The sequence below is a fragment of the Culex quinquefasciatus genome, chromosome 3, assembly GCF_015732765.1.
Source record: "Culex quinquefasciatus strain JHB chromosome 3, VPISU_Cqui_1.0_pri_paternal, whole genome shotgun sequence".
Classification (NCBI taxonomy): Eukaryota; Metazoa; Arthropoda; class Insecta; order Diptera; family Culicidae; genus Culex; species Culex quinquefasciatus.
This window is the reverse complement of record NC_051863.1, coordinates 2,281,718-2,304,637: the sequence shown is the minus strand read 5'-3', so window position 1 is coordinate 2,304,637 and position 22,920 is coordinate 2,281,718. Positions and strand designations below refer to the sequence as shown.

Genomic DNA, 22,920 nt, shown 5'->3' with positions numbered 1-22,920 from the left:
TTCACCGTACAACCAAAATTCGGTAAAATTTTATTCATTTTGACAGATGGTTTACCGATCTGAACTTTAACGATTTTTCAAATAACGATTTCGGTAAAAAAAATCTTAGAGTGACAATGAATTGTTAAATTACAATTAAAATTTCAGTATTGAAGAAATATGATTCCAGACTTTAAGTTTTATTCCTATTTTTTTTATTCATAACGTAAAATTCTAGTCAGTGACTCCATACACACTGAGAGGGAGGGCAAAAAAAAATTTAAAAATTGAAATAACAAGCCAAAGTCTCAAAATATGAACGAAAAAGTTGTTAAAAAATGCTTTTTACACTAGTTCAGTTGTTATGAAACCATTAATCAACAAAAAAATTAAGATTTTACGAAAAAAAACTTTATATGGTACTGCTTACGGAAAATTTTCAAAAAATCAAAGGATTTTTGATGAAACCCAAACATGTTAAAAATAATTCTAAATGCAAGGTAATACATTTCCAATTGATTTCAGCTAATTTGACATTGACAGTTTTTAATACTTTTTTGCTCCCTGATCAACTTTGGACGGGGTTGGGGGATGACAAAAAACTTTGAATAAAATGTGTACCTAGGGCAAAACAATTTTGATGACCTTGTGTCACAGCTCAAAACATGACATTTTCGGTCATCTAAACGGGTACTGGACAATTTCTCCAAAAGTAGTTTCTCCGAATGGAAATTTAATCGAATGAAAAAAAATCAAAATCGCGAAAAAAAAATTATCAAATTTTTGCGCGATATTTCCATGGATATTTTTTTGGACAATATTCAAGATTGTTGATGATTTTATTTATTTCTGGGTGTTCTTGCATTCTTTTAAATAAATTGGTTTCTCAACAACAAAACATAATTTCAGTAGTTTTAGCATTCTTTCAAACATGACCTGGCCTTTGTACGATTTACAATTCTTAGAAAATAATTCTCTAAAAAATGTTATGATTTCAAACTTATTTTCAAACATGACCGTCCAGTTCATCAAAAATGAATCGAGTTCAAAAAGAAAACAAAATTAGATTAAACATTGAGTTGAAAAACAAGTTTTTACGTTCTTTTTAACAAGCCCATGAATGAGTTTCTCAGCAAAAAAATAATCTGTGCTTTTTGCATTCTTTCACAAACGCTCAGTTCTTTGGACCTTTTTTTAAAGATGACTTAATTAATTTCTAAAAGTTTTTGCATTCTTTTCATCATGGACAGATCTTTGAAAATTAATTAGTTTCCATAAAAAAACCATTCTGTTTTTTTTTTTCGAACATTCCAGTTCTGTAAATCATTTAAGGGGGTGATTTGTTTTTGAATATTTTTACCTTTGTTTTGTTGTTAAAACATTGTTGACTCTTTTTTTAGTTGGGAGTCGTATCAACAAAGTTTTAATAAGCTAAATATAGAGAATTTTCTCAGCTTTTATTTTTAAAGTGTGCAAACATGGGCACTTGTTAAAAAAAATAATAAATGCGACTATTTTCTTAAAAGTAACCTAAAATGGCTAGAACTTGGAAACGGTACACTATATCCAAAAAAGTGTTGAAGTGCTTTTTTAGCTCTAAAGTGCTTTTTTATTACAAATTAAATTTTATTCCAAAAAATGCAGTTGAATAATGTTTGCGACCAATATTAAATTTTTTTGAAAAAATCAAAACTGATTCAAAAATTCATAACTCGGTCAAAAATGTTTTGCCCGTTATGGAAAGTTCTGAAAAGTTGGCATTTGATGTTCCTTATAACATATCAACAAATAAATAAATAAAAATAGTGTTTGCTTTGCAAATCAAGTTCTAGAGACTAAAATGACAAAAATGACAAAAATGACAAAAATGACAAAAATTACAAAAATTACAAAAATTACAAAAATTACAAAAATTACAAAAAATACAAAAATTACAAAAATTACAAAAATTACAAAAATTACAAAAATTACAAAAATTACAAAAATTACAAAAATTACAAAAATTACAAAAATTACAAAAATTACAAAAATTACAAAAATTACAAAAATTACAAAAATTACAAAAATGACAATAATGACAAAAATGACAATAATGACAAAAATGACAAAAATATGATATGATATGAATGACATTTTTTAGTGTAGTCCTTATCCATACCTTCAACATTGCCAAAGACATCAAATCGATATTTTTTTAGAACTTGAATCTAGAAAAAACATATTGCTTAAAAGATAATGACGTTGAATTCTGCAACACCGCAAAATCATTCTTCACTCCACATCTCCTGCAACCCTTACTTGGACCAGGAAGCAGATGTTCTGAAGGTCGATAAGCCTGAAGGCCGAGACAAAATCGTAACCCGTTGGCTAAACGATCCCTTTCGTCAGATGATGTCTAATGTTGGCATGTTGGCTTCTAGTCAAAGAAGTGACTATATTCAGCTAATGTTCCGTATTGGTCATGCCTGTATTAACAGAATAATCGGTCCTTTTTTAAAACAAAATTTTTGTTCAGGATAAAAACATTGTGGCATCCACCATCTTAGAATCTGATTTTTTCTTCATGTTCTTCAAAATCAGTTGCAGCAAAATAGCTTTTCCAGGAACTCCAAATCCAGCACATCCGGAAATTACAAAAAATCATTTATTCACACACAACACACTTTCCTCTGTTACATCATCCGAAGCAAAACAAAGTCGATGTCACACCCGACACTCGCAAAACTCGTCCGTTCAAGTGACGCTTCGTTCGACTAATATGTCCTCGTCAACTCTGTGCCTCTCTACGTGGGTGGAGGGTTATTTCCAAATGTTGTATCCTTTCATGAGTCAACACGCGCGCGCGCGCCCACGCCAAAGGACTAAATACATCAGTAATGAAATAGCTGCTGCCGGGACGAGGACGATTTTGGCAAATTCATAAATTATGATTAGACGTTCGCTGCTTAGACAGACTGGCTCAACGTGACGTGACATTAAGCCATTTCACAGATGGAGAAGCTGCTACTGCTTTTGCTAGTTTGAGTTGGAGTTTATTTATTGCTGTGTGTTTGTGTGGGTTATCTGGTGGCTCTACTGTGTTTGATAAGGACCAGACAACCAGTTGGTGCCTCGTGGTGATGACGAGGTGCGTTTCTCTCCCAAATAAAGCTTTCCAATTTTCGTTTCGGAATTTGATTGCGCGCCGGAAGGAAGCCGTTTTGCCTTTGATTCACAACAGGCTGCTGGGAGAGTTGGCAGCTGCCGACTTCGAAGGCGCACTTTGATGTTTCTTTGCCAGTCAGCGTGACGAGGCCGGCCGGAGACGTGCCGGGAAAGTCGGAGCGTCGAGATTTGAATGTCAATCAAATAGCTCGTTCCGCAGAGGATGTTCGCGTCAAGATTCCTCGCGAATTGATCTGCAAATAGATTATGGAAGTAAACAGTGGTTTTCGGTTTGCTGGCTCGAAGCACTTTGAAGGGCTTATTTTTCGCTGGTGGTAAACAAAATCTTCACAAAATTCTAAAAATAGCTTTTAAGGACGCAAAAATCCCATACATAAACCACACTCGAGCTCAGACATTTTCTTTCCCCCGAGGCAAATATCGACCTCAGTTGTTTATCTTGGAACTCAACAAACCTTGGTGCACCCTTGTCTTTTCTATCCTTCACATTCTTCCCCAAAATTAGCACCCAGTACGAGAAAGCTTAAACTTCGCCACAAAAACTATCAACCCACACAAATTATCACGCTCTATCCTTTCCTTAAAATCTTCTTTTTGTTACAGATTTGACGCCCGGGGTAAAAGTTTGCAGCAGGCGATTCACTGGTCAGACGAGGCCGTCCTCAAGTCGAAGGCGTACTTCTACTACGAGAACAACCCGCCGGCGCTCCGGATAAAGAACGTCAAGCAGGAGGATGCCGGCTTGTACAGGTCAGTACAAAGTAAACCTAATCAATATATTCAGGTGGCAAACTTGTTGGACAACAGGTTTAGTAACCACTGCTTAAGTACTTTAAGCTAGACAACGGTTGAAACAACTGCTGTTCAACTTGTTTGCTACACCCGGGCAGACGGTAATAACAAAATTCATGCAATTTCAATAACACATACTTTAAAATAACAGAAAGTGTTAAGGAATCTTCTTGTAAAATCCATTTTTGCATAAGGGATTAATAACAGTTTATGTTATCATAACCAAATTTGTTATTGGTCTGATATTGGTTGAAAGCCAAAACAACTTTGGAATAACATTTTTTATTATGGAAGAATACCTCCAACTGTTATTGGGACGGTCGGATTACTTGTTAAAATAACAAAAAAATAATAACAAAGATTTTTTCGAAGAATAACTAAAAATGTTATTTGTCTGTTATTACAATAACAATCCAATAACAAAAAAAATCAAAACGACGAATAACAAATCTTGTTATAAATAACATAAAATGTTGTTGGCCTAGTAATTTCAAATATCAAAAAATGTTATTCCCAAGTTATTTCCGTCTGCTCGGGCAGGTAATTCTAAGTAGGTAGTCATATACACTCATATACACAGAGTAAGTTATCTTGAATTTTATCACTTGGATTTTTTTGGCAAATTTTTCAGAACATTCTTTTTCTATTCTGACTTAATTTATTAACAATCAAACGCTCGGGTAGTCATTTGACCACTATTTTTTTTTCTTAAAAATTTTATAACATTTGGCAGAATTGACCAATTTGGATGCTTCCAGTTGCAAAAGATCCAGATTTTTCTATATTTTTAACTGTCAGATAGGGGACAAATATGGTCCACTTTTACCGGAGATATTTCGGAATCCGTTGGGGTACTTCGGCCTTCCTATTTGGGGTTTTGAAAAATATTCGTAACGCCTAATAGTCATGGAAGCATTCAACACAATTAATGTTATACATTTCTCTTTTTTTAGTTCGATTTAATTAATACATATTTAGAAAAAAACGGAATAAACCGTTTTACAAAGCGAAATACCATTCCTTTTTGCAATTTTGCATCATTAGTTCTTTTCCGTACCATTTTGGAGGCTTGTCATTTAAAATGGGTATCTAAATATGTGAAGGGATTTTCAGATCGATTTGGTTTCTTCGGCAAAGTTGTAGGTTTTGATTCGGAACTTTCGGGAAAAAAATAGTTTTAGGGAAAAATAATCAGATTTTTTTATTTTTACTTTTTATCACTGAAAGTTGAATTTCCAAAAAACGTTTTTTAATTTTGATTTTTTTTATATGTTTTAGGGGACTAGTTTAGGAGGATTCCTTGAAAAAAATCGGGTTTTTTTAATGAAAATATCGAAAACCTAGACAAAAAAAATTAACCAAAAAATTTTTAATGTCTTATTCTGCGCAGACTTTCAGTTGATTTCAGAGCTATTTCAATGAAATTTCAAAGATATTTAAATAAAAATTGACGTTGATATGTATTTTTTATCTTTATGATGAGAAATATTTTGAATATTTTGAAGTGCTGATTTTTATCGATGAAAATAGTAGTTGCTAAAAAAATTAAAAGTTTAGTGCTTTTCTGTGCTAACCAAAACACCTAATTTTTACTTTTCATTGCTGTTTTACAGCTACTAGAGGTCAATCTTCAAAACTTTCAAAACAAATTGTTAATATTTTTCCATTTTGGGGCAGCCATGAACACTTTAAGAACGGAAAAACTAAAAATTGCAGAATGTTTGCGAAATCTTATTATCAAGTTTAGTTTTTAATAAATGTGGCAGCATTGTCAAATAATTTTAATTCTTGTGTTTTTATTTTTCCAAAATTTCCAAGTTTTTGCCTTAAAAATATTTTTTTTGTGTTAAAAAACGAAGCGAAAAAATAGTTGAGTTTTATGAAATAGACACCAAAATTCCGTTCTCAACATACAGTTTTTAGAATATTTAGATGCCTTTTACAAGAGCAGCTGTTAAGTTAACATGGAACTAAGTAGTCGAACCAAGGACGTAATTTAGCTTTGTTGGTCGTCAATAAGACCCATACAAAATTTGAAGAAAATAATAAAAAAAAAACAAAAAAATATTATGTGGCCGCAAATCTTGACATTTGCCTATTCGAAAATGTAGTTTTTGTAAATTGCAGGAAAAAAATCACATTGCATTACTGTTTTACAAAAGAACACTGCAAACAATTTTAATTTATTTATGTATCAGCGCTTCCACGTCGAACCAGCAGTCCAACCAGTTAAACCAGACCAACCAGTCAACCAGACTTTTAGAAAAACGTACCCACCCTACTGTACATTGCACAGTGGTCCGAAACCGAATTCTAGCGTGACAAAATTGGTAGCGACCACACGTTAAGATTTAGAGTTTTGGTGTCTTCGGGACAAATGATCAGGGTCAATAGGGGCATCTTTTAATATGGTGGACATTGGGGTGGTCCAAATTTTAGGGTGGTTCAGAATTTTTATTTTGGCGGGATGACGAGATAGCGCTTTGGTGTCTTCAGAAAAGTTGTAGGGAACACCATTCTGAGTAACTTTGCTCAAGAGCACAAAGCTCTATCTTTAAACGGGAAGTTTCTAGAGCCATTTTTGTAATTAAGGTTGAGGTGTTGATGAAAAATGAGTTTTTGAATTTTTCAAATCAGGCTTATGTTGTAGCGAGATAGTGTCTTCTAGACATTTGTAGAGCTTATTAAAACACACATTTATCTTCCAAGAGAGCGAAAATCGGACCTTCTAAACGAAAGTTATAGCCAAAATACGACGAAAAAGCCGCCATTTTGAAATGTGAATAACTTGAAAAGGTGGTGGAGTTTGACCTCACTCTTAGAAGCATCTGAAAGTACACATTCTAGAGTACATGTGCTGAAAATATCTCGGAGGTCTTTTTAATCTCAATTTGGAAATGAGCATTTTGAAATCGTTTTTTGCCCATAACTTTTGATAGAATTGATCAAAATTCGTTTTCCAAGAATCAAAATTCGTTTTCCAAGAATTAAAAGTTCCACAATTGTCTAGAAGGGACCAAAAATGTACAAAATGATCTAGTGGTTGTAATAAAAGAAACAAGTTTTAGCTGAAATATTTCAGGAATAAATTTAATTATTTTGTTGATTCCTGAAATATTTCAGCTAAATCTTGTTTCTTCTATTACAACCACTAGATCATTTTGTACATTTTTGAGATCTTCTAGACAATTGTAGAGCTCTTCAAACAAACATTTTTATTCTTGAAAAAGGAATTTTGGTCAATTCTATCAAAAGTTATGGGTAAAAAACGATTTCAAAATGCTCATTTCCAAATTGAGATTAAATGAGTTAAACAAAAAAGACCTCCGAGATATTTTCAGCACATGTACTCTAGAATGTGTACTTTCAGATGCTTCTAAGAGTGAGGTCAAACTCCACCACCTTTTCAAGTTATTCACATTTCAAAATGGCGGCTTTTTCGTCGTATTTTGGCTATAACTTTCGTTTAGAAGGTCCGATTTTCGCTCTCTTGGAAGATAAATGTGTGTTTTAATAAGCTCTACAAATGTCTAGAAGACACTATCTCGCTACAACATAAGCCTGATTTGAAAAATTCAAAAAACTCATTTTTTCATCAACACCTCAACCTTAATTACAAAAATGGCTCTAGAAACTTCCCGTTTAAAGATAGAGCTTTGTGCTCTTGAGCAAAGTTACTCAGAATGGTGTTCCCTACAACTTTTCTGAAGACACCAAAGCGCTATCTCGTCATCCCGCCAAAATAAAAATTCTGAACCACCCTAAAATTTGGACCACCCCAATGTCCACCATATTAAAAGATGCCCCTATTGACCCTGATCATTTGTCCCGAAGACACCAAAACTCTAAATCTTAACGTGTGGTCGCTACCAATTTTGTCACGCTAGAATTCGGTTTCGGACCACTGTGCATTGGTATTTCATGAAAATTTTAAATATTTTCAAAGTAGTTCAAACATGCTAAATATGATTATAAACGCGGGAAATTGCATTTTAACTGGTTTTCAGCTGGTTAAACTTAAATTTTCATTAAAATTTTGAAGTTTCTCGAAAAAATATTTGTTTTGCCCCCTGATTTTTCAGGCCAACTTTGAAGGGGGGGGGGGCGACATAAACTTTGAATAATATTTGCAAGGGCCTTACTAATGTATTTTTTGCTTCAATGAATAAAAATAAAACGAACAAACTTGTGCGCTCTTACTGAACCAAAATAAATATCCAACGGACAATTTTTAAATCAAAACCAACGGTCAATTTAAAATCTGATTAAACCGCAACCCCATTTCGGAATGGTTGTGTGCTTTTTGTTTTGATTTGAGCCAGCCGTCACCAACCGCAAAGACTCAAAATCGACAACATTCCGAAACGAATTTCAGAACGAATCGAGAACAGTGTTGTCGATTTCCCGTACAAGATTTCTATCCGTGTATAGGAAATGAAAATGTTCAAAAAAAAATCTCTGGAAGTGGAAATCATTTTTTGCTAATTCGATGTCCCTGGAACCAAAGAGTCTATAGTAAAAAAAATGTTTTACATATTTTTTAGAATTTTTTTGTGCAACATTTCCACTAATTTTGAATATCCATTAACAGACCACTTTCGACTACGACCAAATTTTCAAAACATTTTTTTTTAGAACAAACGGACTTAAAATTCTTAATATGAAATCTTTAAAAAAAATGACAATCTTCTCAATTAAATTATAGAGCTTGTTTCGTGCTTAACAATGAAAGCTGTTTTGAGTAGTTTATTAACCATACTAATTTAGTGTTGCTTCAATATTCCTTATAATATCAGCATCACATTGCGTTAACGATGAGTTTCATCACCGCCGTTGATGAATACCTTTACAAATTGATACGCTTTCCCACCGGCAAAAAGGCTGCGTTCCAAAGGCAATCATTTCGCCCTGACAACCACTCACAAAAGTTGTCAACGGTAACAGCTTCCGTTGGTACGTTCGGCTTGTCATCCAGCGCCGTGACGGTAACTAACCCGTGGGTTTGCAAGTAAAGGCTCCATCACAACATTATGTAAAGCTGTAAAATGGGTGTTTTTACGCGCCAAGACGAGCGGTTTATGCGGTTTTTCTTGCGAAGAGAGGAGCTCACGTTGTCACACCAGAGACTGTGCTGTCATGTGAGTGTGTGTGTGCGGTGCACGCTAATTTGAATCTCATCAAGTTATGTGATTACCTACGTGTGGTGCTGCGCGCGCGATATAAAACGTGATATCGATCCGAAGGGGGGTTTCAGGACTACCGAGAGGTATTCGGTTCGGTTGTGGTGCCCATAAAATACCCAATGGAATGCAAACAATTTCCCCGTCAATTTCCCACCGTTCGAGAGGACCCTCCTTCGTTTTGATAGTGAAAAGTGAAAAGCGTTTCCAAAGTGCCAGGTTTTTATTGTTATTAGCCCTCTCTTGGTTGGTTTTCGCGCGAAATAGAGGCAGACAGGCATTTTCTTTTGAAATCGCAAAACTCACACTTGAGTGGCCCGAACGTCGGCGGTGGTGGCAGTCCTACGAAACCCCATATCAGCAGGCTTTATGGTCTGCAGCACAGTTTGATAGGGAAATTTATAGCGAGCATAAGCTCCGCAAGATTATAGCAAACACGCATCAGCAACACATCCCGCTCACTCGTTCGCAGCTTGTCGGTTGCGGGGAGAAAGTTCTAATCTCGAGGGGGTGGGCATGCTGCCCTTAATAGTGGAGTAAGCAAACTTCAGCCATGGCTGGCCGTTAATCGGGGACGGAAATTACTGGCCCGAAAAATTTAACGACCTTCGGTCGAGTTGGGCGTTGGCAGTTTTATGGAACTATAAATGCATTTTGGGGTCAAATCTTATAAAATGCACATTATTATAGGAATGTTATACGGCATTTTAGTTGAAAATCAGATCATTTTCTAGAAGTTCAAGTTGTCTTTGAAATATTATCAGATTGATTCATTTAACCAGATATGGAACTTCGCCGACCTTTCAAAAAACCTATAAAATAAACTTCAAAGCGACTTTTGATCCCAATTCGATTGAAACAACGCCGAAATCAGATGAACCCTTTCGACCGTACATCACCCAACTCGCATAAATCTGAATCACTGCGGCGTCCACTCTTATCAGCAAAGCAAATATAGCCTGTTTACGCTTCGCTGACAACGATTACTCAAAACAAAATCACCATTAAACCAGCCCGGCACAAGATTCAAGCACCCCGATATGGCAACAGCAAGTAGAGCTAAAATCCTCAAGACTGGTATCTTTTTGACCCAACTTTTTGCCGGCGCCATGCCAAGAATCGGCGAATCTTCCATAAATATTCAATTTGGAAAAGGATCGAAAATCACTAAGAAAATAAAATATCCCCCAGCAGCAAGCAACAGCTCCTGAAAAGGGATACCAAATACCCACACACATACACATGAAACTGGGGTACAATCGATCGAAGGATATTGATCCTGGCCGGAAGGCAGGCAGGCAAAGATGCCAAACCTTTGCCTTCGTTCCGAGCCGACATTGGCGAAATGGCCCATCTTAACGAGAATTTGATCCGAATCACATACTGGTCCCTATGTTGGCCCTCCCCACGGCCGGCTGGAACGCTCCATTGGCTCACTTTTTGGGCTGGGGAGTAGATTCAAAGTGGCCTACAATGCAGGCTGCTGAAAGTGGAATCGAAGAGGATAATTGCGGAGCAAAAATTGTTAAGTTTTTGTAAGACATAATATCAGAAATTTTAAACAGTGAATGCATAGTGCCACTGCTAAAAAAGTAGCAATCGAGTTGCATGTAAAAGGGCAGGGTGTAACATTAATTTTGCGTTATTTTATGAAATTTTATGTAATATTACACCCTGAAATATGTAGCCCATTAGCATGGGAAACCTACTTGACCGAAATGTCAAGCTCATATATGCGTTAATTTTTTCTGTTCTTCATCGAACTGATGGCCGAGCGGGCTAAGGCGCCAGTTCTTACTGATGGTGCTGAGTTTGAATTCCGTCGGTTGCAACTCTTTTTGTGTCTACAAAAATTGTACATGCAGTGTGTAATATTTGTTTTTTGCACAAAGGAACAACTCTCCATCAAAGCCAGAAATGGATTTTACTTATATTTTTTTATTTGGCTCAAACTTTGATGGGGGCCTTTCCTATCACCAAAGAAGCCATTTTTTGTCATTGGTTCACTCATATTAGAAAATTGAAAAAGTTATAGGACTATTCAAAAAAATAGGTACACGGAAAATAGTGATTTTCTAATTCTAGATTAAATTTTTGAAAGGTCCTATCAGCATGGGAAACTCATGACGGCTAGATAATTTTGAAAATTTAATCTAGAATTATTTTGTTTCACAAAAATTGAAATTCTCAAAATCCGTAATTTTTAATTTTTTTGATTTTTTGTTTAAATATATCTTAGAGGGCAAAACCCCGCATCTTTTAAGGACGTAATATTGAATGTTTGGCCATTTTGAAATTTCAGTCTTGAATCGATAAAATACTTTTATCTAAAAGATCGGAAAATTTCATTTTTCAGCATTGAAAATCGCACCATTAGTTGCTGAGATATCGACATTAGAAATTGGAGGGATATTTGGCAATACTTAGAAAACTTCAATTTTCCTGTTTCAATTCAACAAACCGAAATTCACAGGACAAAATTTTACTTTGAATAGCTATATTTTAAAAACGGTGCACTTAAAAAATTGTTAAGTATTTTTTGGTTACAATTTCAATTTAACATAAAAAATTAAGCTAGAAATAAGGTCATTAAAACCTAAAAGATGCGTGGTTTTGTCACCTAAAACATGTATAAAACATTCAAATATTAAAAATTACGGATTTTGAGAGGTAATTTTTTTTATAAAAATAGTTATAGTTAAAATAGTTTATAAAAAAAAACACCATTTTTTCCTTGTACCATTTTTCTGCATAGTCCTCATCAAAAACTACAATTTTGCAAAAGATAGCAAATCAATCAAATTTTTCCTTGAAAAGTTACGTACCATTTTTGTATGGGGACCATCCTTTAACCAAGTGGACACTTTTTTGGGAATGTCAACCCCCCCCCTCCTCTTCGTGGACCCCCTCTAAAGAGTCCACGTGGTTTGTGGGCAGCCAAAATTGGATGGAGAGTTTGAGTGCGACAAGATTGAGCCTGCGTGTCCTCTGTTGAAAAATTCAGTAAAAAAAGGAAAAAAATAAGAAGAAAAAGCCAACGGTCTCATTTCGGCGAGCTTCATCAGCTTACGACAAAATTAAAAGAACTGTTACATCTCTTATTTACGATTATATATGCGCTGATCCCTGTTTTGCCTGATAGGATTGGAAGCTTAAACACCAGTCTGGTTTTTGTTCTATGTTTAGGCGGGGCCAGACAATGCCCAATGACCTTGTAATTGGTCCGCTAAGATTTCTGCCATTGAGAAGCGCGAGGGCTGTCACTACCTTATACTGGATATTGGTGGAAAATGGTCGAAATCGGCCGATTTCATAGCGAATTGCTCATATCAGAAATTAATTGACCGATTTTCAAACTCAGAAAGAAATTTTTTAGGAAAATTGTAGACTTTTCAAAAATACATATATTTTTTTCATAAAGTGACCGTTTTTCAAATTCAGAAAGAAATTTGCAGGACAATTGAAGGATTTTCAAAAATATTTTGTTGGAGAGAGATTTTTTGTGAAGGTAAGTCTCCCCTCAATAAATATTTTAAAAGTTTTCAATTTTTCCTACAAATTTTTTTCTGATTTTGAAAATCGGTCACTTTATGAAGGAAAATCTCCCCCCAACAAAATATTTTTGAAAAGTCTTCATTTTTCCAACAAGTTTCTTAATAACAGATTTTCCTTAATAAACGAAAAATGTTATCATTTCTAAAAAAAATAACCTATAGCAACTGTAACTTCAAAATACTGTACTTCATAAAAAATACTTTAAAGTACTTTTGGAATGCAAATTTAACCAAAAAAAGTTTGCAAAAATGTTTTCTTTGGAACCGAATTGTTACCATCATGGTCTATGGCTTTAAGATGTACTTTTAGTTCCCTTAAAAATATAATAAAAATTCAAAAAATATAAACAGTTGGCGATTCAAGTTTAAGTAATCAACAGTTAAATTAACAAAACAAGATACAGCTTTTCATATATTGTAGTAACAATTTTTTATGACCAGCCCGCAAATATGTTTCAATTTGCAAATCGTTGCGAACTACTGTATTGCAGATTATAATTAAGACCTGAAAGCAGGGATGGAATAATCGCAAAAAAAATCAATTTCGCTTGCGAACTTTTTTCACCCGCGAAAGAGAGAGGAGGCAAATCACGCAAAAGAAAATTCGCTCCCGACAATTCTCCCAGAAAATTAACCTGCTGATGATTATTTATGTATTTCCTTGTCAGCACAGCTTAAAATTATTTTTTCCATTTTGTTTACACACATTGCCCATCTACAAAATTTGACAGGTCAATTTCCGACGTGTAACGTTACACTTGCAAGTGTAGTAGTGAAAAAGATGCTTCGCTGAATAATCAAGATGATGATTTTTTTTAGATTCTTTTTACCGGTCTTTCGTGCGCGAGATTTTCTTTTGATGATGATTATTCCATCGCTGCCTGAAAGATTTATTTTTCGCTTTTTTCGATACTAAATAATTTTTGAAAGAAATCCTTAAAAATTTTAGGCTAAATAACAAGAATCCTGAAATGTAAAACAAAAACAATGTTCGATCCCTGGTAGAAAAGCATCCTCAAGTTTTATGTAAACTTTTAGTACAACGGTTAAAAACGATTAAAAACCATTTGTGATCCCTTTTTTTTCATTATTATGCAATCGTACAAAGGGTCAGAAATATAAGCATTATTGTTTTGAACAATAATATCCCAAATTTAAGCTTAATTGCCCAAGTGTAGAAAGCTACAGCTCACTTAAAAAAAAACATTGTTAAATCGATGCCTCTGTGCTCTTTTGAACCAAGCTTTCCGGTTTTCCATCGAAATCTGACGTTACATGAACATTGTTTTTAGAAGCCGTTTCATCATAAAGATTTCTAAAATAACATCCATGTTAAAAGTTCAACTCTCGGATTAGTTTTCATAAAGCCGTAAAAGCCATTGGTCATAAAGGTCCTTTTTGCATCGTTATTCGACCTACTTACTAAAAACCAATATCAAAAACGTTCGAGATTGTTCATCTACACGTCCTTCAAGTCAACCCTTTCTTCCACATGAAGCAAAAAAGTGAGCAATTCCTAGAAGCAACAATATTATTTACATGTAACTTCGCAGAACAACGTCTATTCATAGAGCCCTTTTCCCGGACTCCTTTTAACTTTATCAGCATAATCACATATTTTCTGTTGAATTCCTGTTTCCCCTTTTTTCTTTCTTGCAGATGTCGAGTGGATTTTCAGAAATCACCCACGAAAAACTGCCGGATAGATCTGGATGTTCTTGGTAAGTATTTTCTTTTTTTGCTCCGCCAGAGCATGCCATTTTGTGGCTGCCAACACCGTTCAACAAAGGAAAAACCACACAAAGTAGGCCTTCCGAGAAGCGTCGCATTTCCTCTCCCTCTATACACCAGACCACGTGACATCGGGGGGCTGACTAACGCGCGCGATGGTCGGAAATTGAATTGGCAAACATCGCCGGGACGCGATTCGCAGATTGAAAAGGAAATTTACATCTCACTGAAGGCTTCCGGGCCGGCATTCGGCGGTGGGCGTCTTCTCGATGCTCTTTGTGATGCCGAGGTCCAACCGGTCCAAGTATTCGAATAATGTGCGGGGAATGTGTGTGTGGTTGTATCGAGTACGTTTCCTGCAGGAAATTAGGCATAAACAGTCGTGGAATACCCTGTCAGCGATACGATTGGTTCGAGCGAAAATGATCGCCCATCAAATCATGACAGAGAGATGAATGACCAAGCGTCTCCGTTTATACCCTTTTGGACGTGTGTTCAGGACAAAGGTTGATACTTACAAAGTTGATAACGTCATTATTTATGTATTTCATAAAAAATAGTCCAGAGAAACTAGAATACCTCATATATATTTAATATTAAAACAAATTATTAATGCTTATTGAAGACACTCGAGCCCACAACCTTATCATTTAAACTGCAGTAAAGATAGATCTCAAGTAAAAATCAAAGAAAAAGTTCATTTGATAACTGCCAACAATTAAGGAAAAATATTTAGATTTGGTTCTTCAAAAATGTGAATTCTATCCCAAATCTTAAAATCAAGTCAGATGTAAAATGTATTTTAGATTTGGATGATGTTTTTGAATTTTTTTGTGATGTTATAACTTACTGATATATGTGATTTTTCAATTGCTGGAATTATGTTAATTTTAAGCAAAAGATTTCGTATAATCTTTACCGTAATTTTGAGACAAAGTCTGTGACCAATTGTCATAAGAAATTAATTCCTTTTTGACAGATCACGATCGATATCATTCATTTTCATGTCCTGATGTCAGTTAACATAAACTGGATAGAGATTTGAAATCAGCTTACAAAGACAAAAGGTCGCTTGGCCAATCGGTCAAATTTTGTATTTTTTTTGTCTATATTTCTAAAGTTTCATGAGAAAACGTGTAAACTCAAATAAATGTTTAAGAATTTAATTTTTCAAAATAATTTGATCACGTTTCTTAACATGATCAGATCCTTCAATTGTTTTGCTTTCATAACCGTATATTTTTTTTGTCTTGGTGTTTATTATAATTTTTAAAATTATTTAAATCACTACCAGTTCTTAACAAAGAATCAGGAGATTATGTCTGAACTCAAGAATTTCTGACATTTTCATTAATTCTTTCAAGATAATTTAATATTATTTCTGCAATATTTTCGTGGTTTTTTTTTTCAATCTTTCAAAATATGAACAGTTTTTTAAATGGCATTATAAGATTTTTATATATTCTGTATTTTTTGTTTGTTTTGAGATTCTTTAAGCTAAGATTTAAAAAATCGCCAAAAATCCATGTTTCATCCAATTTTTGGTCTCATTGGAAAGAAGAACTCTTAAAATTTTAGAAAATTTATGGGTTGGAAGTTTTACTTGTTTCATGTTTGGCTGCTTTCTATACTAACAATTCATGTTTTTTAAGTAAAAAGAAGTAAGCAGTAATTTTTCTAGTGTCCCAGACTATCCTTCTCCGCATTTTTTACAATTTAAATGATATTGGTGCATTTTTATAGCAGAAAATGTGATAAACATGCAAAAAAGTGACATTTAAAACATGAAAAAATTAGATAGGCCAAATGTAATGATAGGAGGAAGTAGAATAGGCCAAATACTACCAAAAACAAACATAAACTAAACAACATAAATGCAAATCAAAATACTTAAAATGAAAAAAAAAATAAAACAAGAGCAGTAATGTTTTTCATAAAAATCTTGTTTATAGTGACCTCCTAAACACAAGAAAAATAAAAATTTCGAAAAATAATTTAAGCAGTAGAGGGTTAACAGGAAAAAGTGTTTTTTTTTAATCTCCATTCTTCTTTTTTAAATATTTTTATGAGTTTTTCCATTCTTATCAAATTGGAACATGTATTTGAATATATTTTTAGGCACATTTATTTTTTCAATGAAAGATGGAGGGGCAAAAGAAACTTTATTGTAAATTTCAAGGTTGATTTAGCAAAATATCGTAGAATTCAAAAAAGATTAGTTTTCCCTGGGCTTTTAAGTCTTTTTGTAATCAGTACTCCCATGATAAACAAATGTGAAAATATCAAAATGAATGAAATTTTAGCTTATTTTTTGCCGGGAAAAATCTCAAGCCCAAACTATGCTCACTTTTCATTACACACACGTTTTCGACCTTTTGTCCATTCGACCGTTTGTTCTTCGATATTGTGTCATACATTCATCTGCAAATTCACTTTCAATTCATGAATGTTGAAACTATAGTAGAATAAAGAAAAAAAATAAAAAAAAAACAATATTTAGATAGAAGTTTTAAAAGAAGAAAGATATTTTCGCATTTAGCACATCATTTAGAATTTTTTTTTTTTTTTGCTGAAAATCACCTTAATTTTTTTTACAAATGTACTTAATATTTTTACAAATAAAACAGGTTTTGACAAAAAGAAACAAAACAAGAAAAATATTCGCCTTTTCTTTGTTTTTTTCTTTTTATTGTAAATTATTGCATGTCAATCTGAAAAATCCAAAAGGTTTAAAAACATAAATATGCTGCCAGTAGTTGAAACAGTGATGTATGAAAAAACAAGTTTTCATAAGGATAAACTTACCCTCCCAATTCAATGTAAAAAAATGTTATTCCCAATTTATTGCCGACTTTTCAGGAATGTTTTCCTTGTTTTAAAGCAAAATCGCTAAATGGTGGGTTTTGAACATTTTTTGAGATTTTTTCCGCAACATCGAATTTACTGGCACTACATTCTTGACAAAAACGAGAAAAAAGAAATTAAAATAAACTATCAGAATAGATTGCCAAAATAACATAACCGAAGATGCAAAAATGCATCCCAACCTTTAAAATAAAGTTTCCCGAAAGTCTACTAGAAAATCTAAACCAAAAACCAACCTTAATTCTCCCCTCTCTCACCCCCACAGTGCCTCCCTCCAAGCTGGTCATCCTGGACGAGCAGGGGGCGGCGGTCCTGAACCAGCTGGTCGGTCCGTACCAGGAATCGACCGACATCAACCTGACGTGCGTATCGAGCGGTGGTGTCCCGACGCCCAAAGTGACCTGGTGGCGGGAGCACGCCCTGCTGGACGACTCCTTTATGATCCTGCCGGACGGCACCGTCAAAAACGTGCTCTACCTGGAGAAGCTGAGCAGGGGCGATCTCCACTCGGTGAGTAGTACGAACGGAAGAAAAGTGAAATTGGTAACCGCAGCACAGAAGTTTCACCGCAATCAAAGCAGATTAAACCCGGCTGAGCCGACGTTAAAGCGATAAAACGGCCGCGTTGGTAGTGCCACTTATCGATCAAAAGAAGTCGTAAAAAAACTAATAACGATTGGTTGGTTGGTTGGGGTGGGGGAAGAGGGTAGCTTCATTGAACCGAAACGTGCCGGTCAGCACCTTAATACTATAGACGGAGCAGGGTTGCATGTTGGGGTTTTTGTCGTGTGTTCATAACTCAAAACAACTTTTTGAATATTTTGTCGAAAATTTGTTGTTAAATTTGAACTTTTTCAAAATTATTCTTTTTTTAAATTCAATCACATATATGCAAACTGCATCCCTGGCTTACCCTGTGTGGTCGCGGTTGATCGCCCGGCTTGCCCAACTCGGCAGCTCCAGCCAAGAAGGTTCGCTTGAACTATAAACGGATTACTACTTCGTGGAAAAAGGCGAGAAAGACTTGGGCCAATAAAAGAAAAAAATCCACCACAAAGTTGTAACAACAAACACCTCCAATTAACCTCGGCTCCGCAGGTTCGGGAAAGCAACCAACTGTTCCGATTCCCGCAGCACTTGACGCTTGAAGACGAACAAAAAAAAATATGAAGAAGACTTGTTAGAGGATTTATTAGATCCTTCTTTGACCACAGTCGTTAAGGTGGACGACGGACTCGAAACGAATGAAAATCTATTTTCTATTTACCTTCGTAATCCTCCTTCTCCGCCACCTTTTTCCCATTTCAAATTCCTCGTCGTTAAACCGGCTGCCCATAAAAGCCAATATGAAGCAAACAACCGAGGAGGAAAAACAATTTCGACTAAACAAGCCAGAAAACGGTGATTTTCATCATCGTTCGCCGTAGGAGGGCGATATCAAATGAAAATGGGGTTGATTCGGTGGAGGAAGAGCGGGGGAAAACATTAAAAGTTATAAAATTGTAAGAATTACAGCGTGATCGTTTTTTCGGTGTGTCATTTACATACACTCTTTCAACATTTGGTTAATTGTTCCATAAATACAAATTGAACGCAGAGTTGCAGATGCGTAGCAGGGATTCACGAGGAATCTTTGTGACATATCTAGTAACAAACAAAGTTTTATCAAACAAAGTCTAGTTTTATGTGAAAAGGACTTTTGCTTATAGGACCTTATTAAAAAAAACCCTGGATATGATAATTGTTTCTGTTTTTGCTATCATTCTGAAGTGCCGAAATGGCCTACTAATCGACACCAGAAATAAGAGTTCTGAAAAGTTTGTTTCAGCCCTTATTTCATAACTTTTTCAGTTTTGATGTTTTTGCAACGTTATCTTTAAATAATTTGCATCAACATAACTTTCAAAAATATTTAAAATTTTCATGAATTTCGAAAAAACTTTCTATAGTTTTTCACTTTTATTTAAAAGTAATATTAAATAAAAACGATTTTTATTAAAAAAAAAACATATACACAATCCTGATTCGATAATTGAATCAAAAAAAAATATTTCGTTGTCTGAATTTTGATTTAGATTTTTTTGTTCGAAAATGGCGGCAAAAATGACGATGATGAAATATTGAAATAAAATGCATTTTGTAATTTTATGTCGCAGAACTTAAACTTTATGTAAAATGTAAGTAAATAAAAAAAGATTTTTTTCATCATTCGATAATACAAACTATTGTATAATCACGACTGTACTTTCAAATAAATTCATTTAACACAATAAATTATAATACACCTAAAATCAAATCTAAATTTCACATGCTTCAATGTCAACATTGCAAATAACATTTTTTGTATTTTCATAAAAGTAATAAAACCGAATTAAATTGAATTGATTTTTTTTAGGATTTTCAATAAAAACTTCAAAGAATCCATACAAAACTTAACCATTTTAAGACCTTATTTTCGAAAAAAAAAATTAGCATTATTTATTTTAAACTATTTAATTTAAATAATCATAAAAAAGTCTCAGGTTTTGTTTGAATAAGTTCAGTTTATGAAGTTGCATAGAATGAAATATAACAAAAGAAGAATCATTATCTTTTTTAAAGCTTATTTGTCAGGTTATTTTATTCCTATCGATTTATGATAATTCAACTTTACAGGGATTTCCTTAACAAAAGTAGCCGTAATAAACATAAAATATCATAAACAAACTAATTTTTTTTACTGATTTGAAAAATCACTTTTTGTAACTTAAAATTGCTGCCACCCTTTCAGAAATTTTAGAATGAGAAAAAAATCTTTAACAAAACTTTTTATGATTTTTTAAAAGTTGTTTTAAATAATTGAAAAAAAAAAACTAAAAAGGTCGAACTAAATTTTAAAATAAATTTTGCAATCAAAAAATACTCAAGTGAAATTTTGATAAACTGCAACGTTTGCTGGATAGGAGCGGCCGTGGCTGACTGGTTATGGTGTTCGCTTTGTAAGCGAATGGTTCTGGGTTCGATGCCCATCTGCTCCCAACGAGAAAGATTAGAACACAGAAATTAGTAATGATAAATATGAACGAAAAATCAAAGTCGTTCGAGGCGGGGTTCGAACCCCCGTCCTTTGGATTGGTAAGCAAAAATGCTAACCACTAGGCCATGACGGCTTGGTGAACTTGGACTGGAATTAGGAATACTGTTACAGAGAGCGAGTTGTGGCGCTATAACCACGGCAAATAGTGTCCAGGGCATTCGTGGAAATACAATGTCCCATCCCAGAGGGTCCCGGAGTACCAAACCTTCTTAGCATGGTGCTCCCAACGAATACAACCAAAATCTCGGAGCGTATGGTGGTGTGTCCCCACGCTTCTTCCTCCCCTGTCGATTCAGAATTGTGTTGTTGTTCGAACACTCAGTGCTCAAACTCAACCCAATTACGAGTCATCTCTGCGATACGGCTTTACGCAGTAGGCCTGGCCGCTTTAACGTTTGTGATGTTTCAATGCATTCCGATGCAATGGCGCACTACAAATGTTAATAAATGACAAGAAGAGTGCTAGGCGTCATCTAACCTAAGGCACTCTCCAGGATCCCTTCGAAAGATTGGCTGCGCTAGGGTCTGATTAGATTAGATTAGAACTGCAACGTTTGCTGGATAAAATAATTTTTAGTCATTTTTTTTAATCGTTATTTTTTAATTTTGTAAAAGGTTCTTCGGTGAACTTTGTTAAAACGACCGTTGGTTACTGGGATATGGCAATGAAAAGATTAAAATAAACTGGAAAAATTAGATTTTCTCAGTTGGCCCTCGATATTTCGAGAACTTCTCATCCGAGATTCAATTTAAAAAAAAAATCATTCGTGAGTATTTTTCTTTTTGGAAAATATATATGGGTAATTCTCTACCAACTCACCCGAAATCGGGAAAAGTTGCCCCGACCCCTCTTCGATTTGCATGAAACTTTGTCCTAAGGGGTAACTTTTGTCCCTGATCACGAATCCGAGGTCCGTTTTTCGATATCTCGTCACGGAGGGGCGGTACGACCCCTTCCATTTTTGAATATGCGAAAAAGAGGTGTTTTTCAATAATTTGCAGCCTGAAACAGTGATGAGATAGAAATTTGGTGTCAAAAGGACTTTTATGTAAAATTAGACGCCCGATTTGATGGCGTACTCAGAATTTCGAAAAAACGTATTTTTCATCGAAAAAAACACTAAAAAAGTTTTAAAAATTCTCCCATTTTCCGTTACTCGACTGTAAAAATTTTTCTTCTTTTCGAAAAAGTTACTTTTTGCGTTTCTCTTTGTTTCGTCGTCCGTGTTTGTCGCGGGTGACCATGAACGGCCATGATCAACGACGACCAACATTTTCAAAAAAATTTTCCGTAAAATCGCGATAACTCGTGATGTTTATAAGCAAACCCCTTATGTCTATATATCAAAATTTTTGTAATTGTCTGCTCTATAACTTTGTAGAACATTGTTACACTCTCAAAAATAAACCTGCAATGTCAGAAAAAACACGAAATTTTAAAATGAAAATTTTTGTTCTAAATGAAAAAATGACCCTTCTGGGTCAATGTAGATTCGAAAAGAACATTAAATTTCCCATAAAATAACATGTTCCAAAATTTTTTACAGTCAAGTAACGGAAAATGGGAGAATTTTTAAAACTTTTTTAGTGTTTTTTTCGATGAAAAATACGTTTTTTCGGAATTCTAAGTGCGCCATCAAATCGGGCGTCTAATTTTACATAAAAGTCCTTTTGGCACCAAATTTCTATCTCATCACCGTTTCAGACTGCAAATTATTGAAAAACACCTCTTTTTCACATGTTCAAAAATGGAAGGGGTCGTACCGCCCCTCCGTCACGAGATATCAAAAAACGGACCTCGGATTCGTGATCAGGGACAAAAGTTACCCCTTAAGACAAAGTTTCACGCAAATCGAAGAGGGGTCGGGGCAACTGCTGTGTGAGTTGGCGGAGAATTACCCATATTGCAAAATCAACCCGAACATTCCAAAGGGGACAAATGATGAGTACAGTCAAACACTGCAATTTTAAGGTCATTCAGAGTAAAATTGATTTCAACAGAATATGGCCCAGGTCAATGACCAGAGAGTGTAAAAAATTGGTAGTTTGAAAATGTATTTTTTTTATAAAATGGGCAAACATGAGTACTTTTTTTAAATTTGATTAAACTGGGATTTTTTTAAAAAAGTAACCAAAAAAATTGCTTTAACTTAAAAACGATGGTTTTAATCAAAATTTCAATCCAGTACTTTTTCAATCCTATCTTTTTATAGCAGACGTGTCAAATATAAAAAAATTAAAGTAAAATATTTATTTTTTTGGAAATCAATTTTTAGTAACAAAAAAATATTTAAAAAATAGATTTTTTTCAGTGTGTTTTTTTCACGCTATTTTGCCAAATTTGTATGTTAATTATATGATGATGGTACGCAACAAGTTTTAGTTAGAATAAAAAATCCCGAGCAGACGGAAATAACTTGGGAAGGTCAGTTTTTGATATTGTGAGAAGATCGAAATATGTTATTGAGATGATCGGATTAGTTGTTAAAATAACAAAAATCAATAACAAAGATTTGTTCGAAGAATAACTTAAACTGTTATTATGTTGTTATTGCAATAACAAACCAATAACACAGAA

At 34.3% G+C, this 22,920-nt stretch overlaps 1 protein-coding gene across 2 annotated transcripts in view; it reads left to right on the top strand.

Moving 5' to 3' along the window:
* LOC6048806 (nephrin) overlaps positions 1 to 22,920 on the top strand; it is a 249,070-nt gene that overhangs the window by 165,548 nt on the left and 60,602 nt on the right. For both annotated transcript variants that reach the window (XM_038260505.1, XM_038260504.1), the window contains exons 4-6: positions 3,748 to 3,894; positions 14,330 to 14,391; positions 17,532 to 17,776. In XM_038260505.1, coding sequence (XP_038116433.1) covers positions 3,748 to 3,894; positions 14,330 to 14,391; positions 17,532 to 17,776 — 454 coding nt within the window. The remainder of the gene's footprint in view (positions 1 to 3,747; positions 3,895 to 14,329; positions 14,392 to 17,531; positions 17,777 to 22,920) is intronic.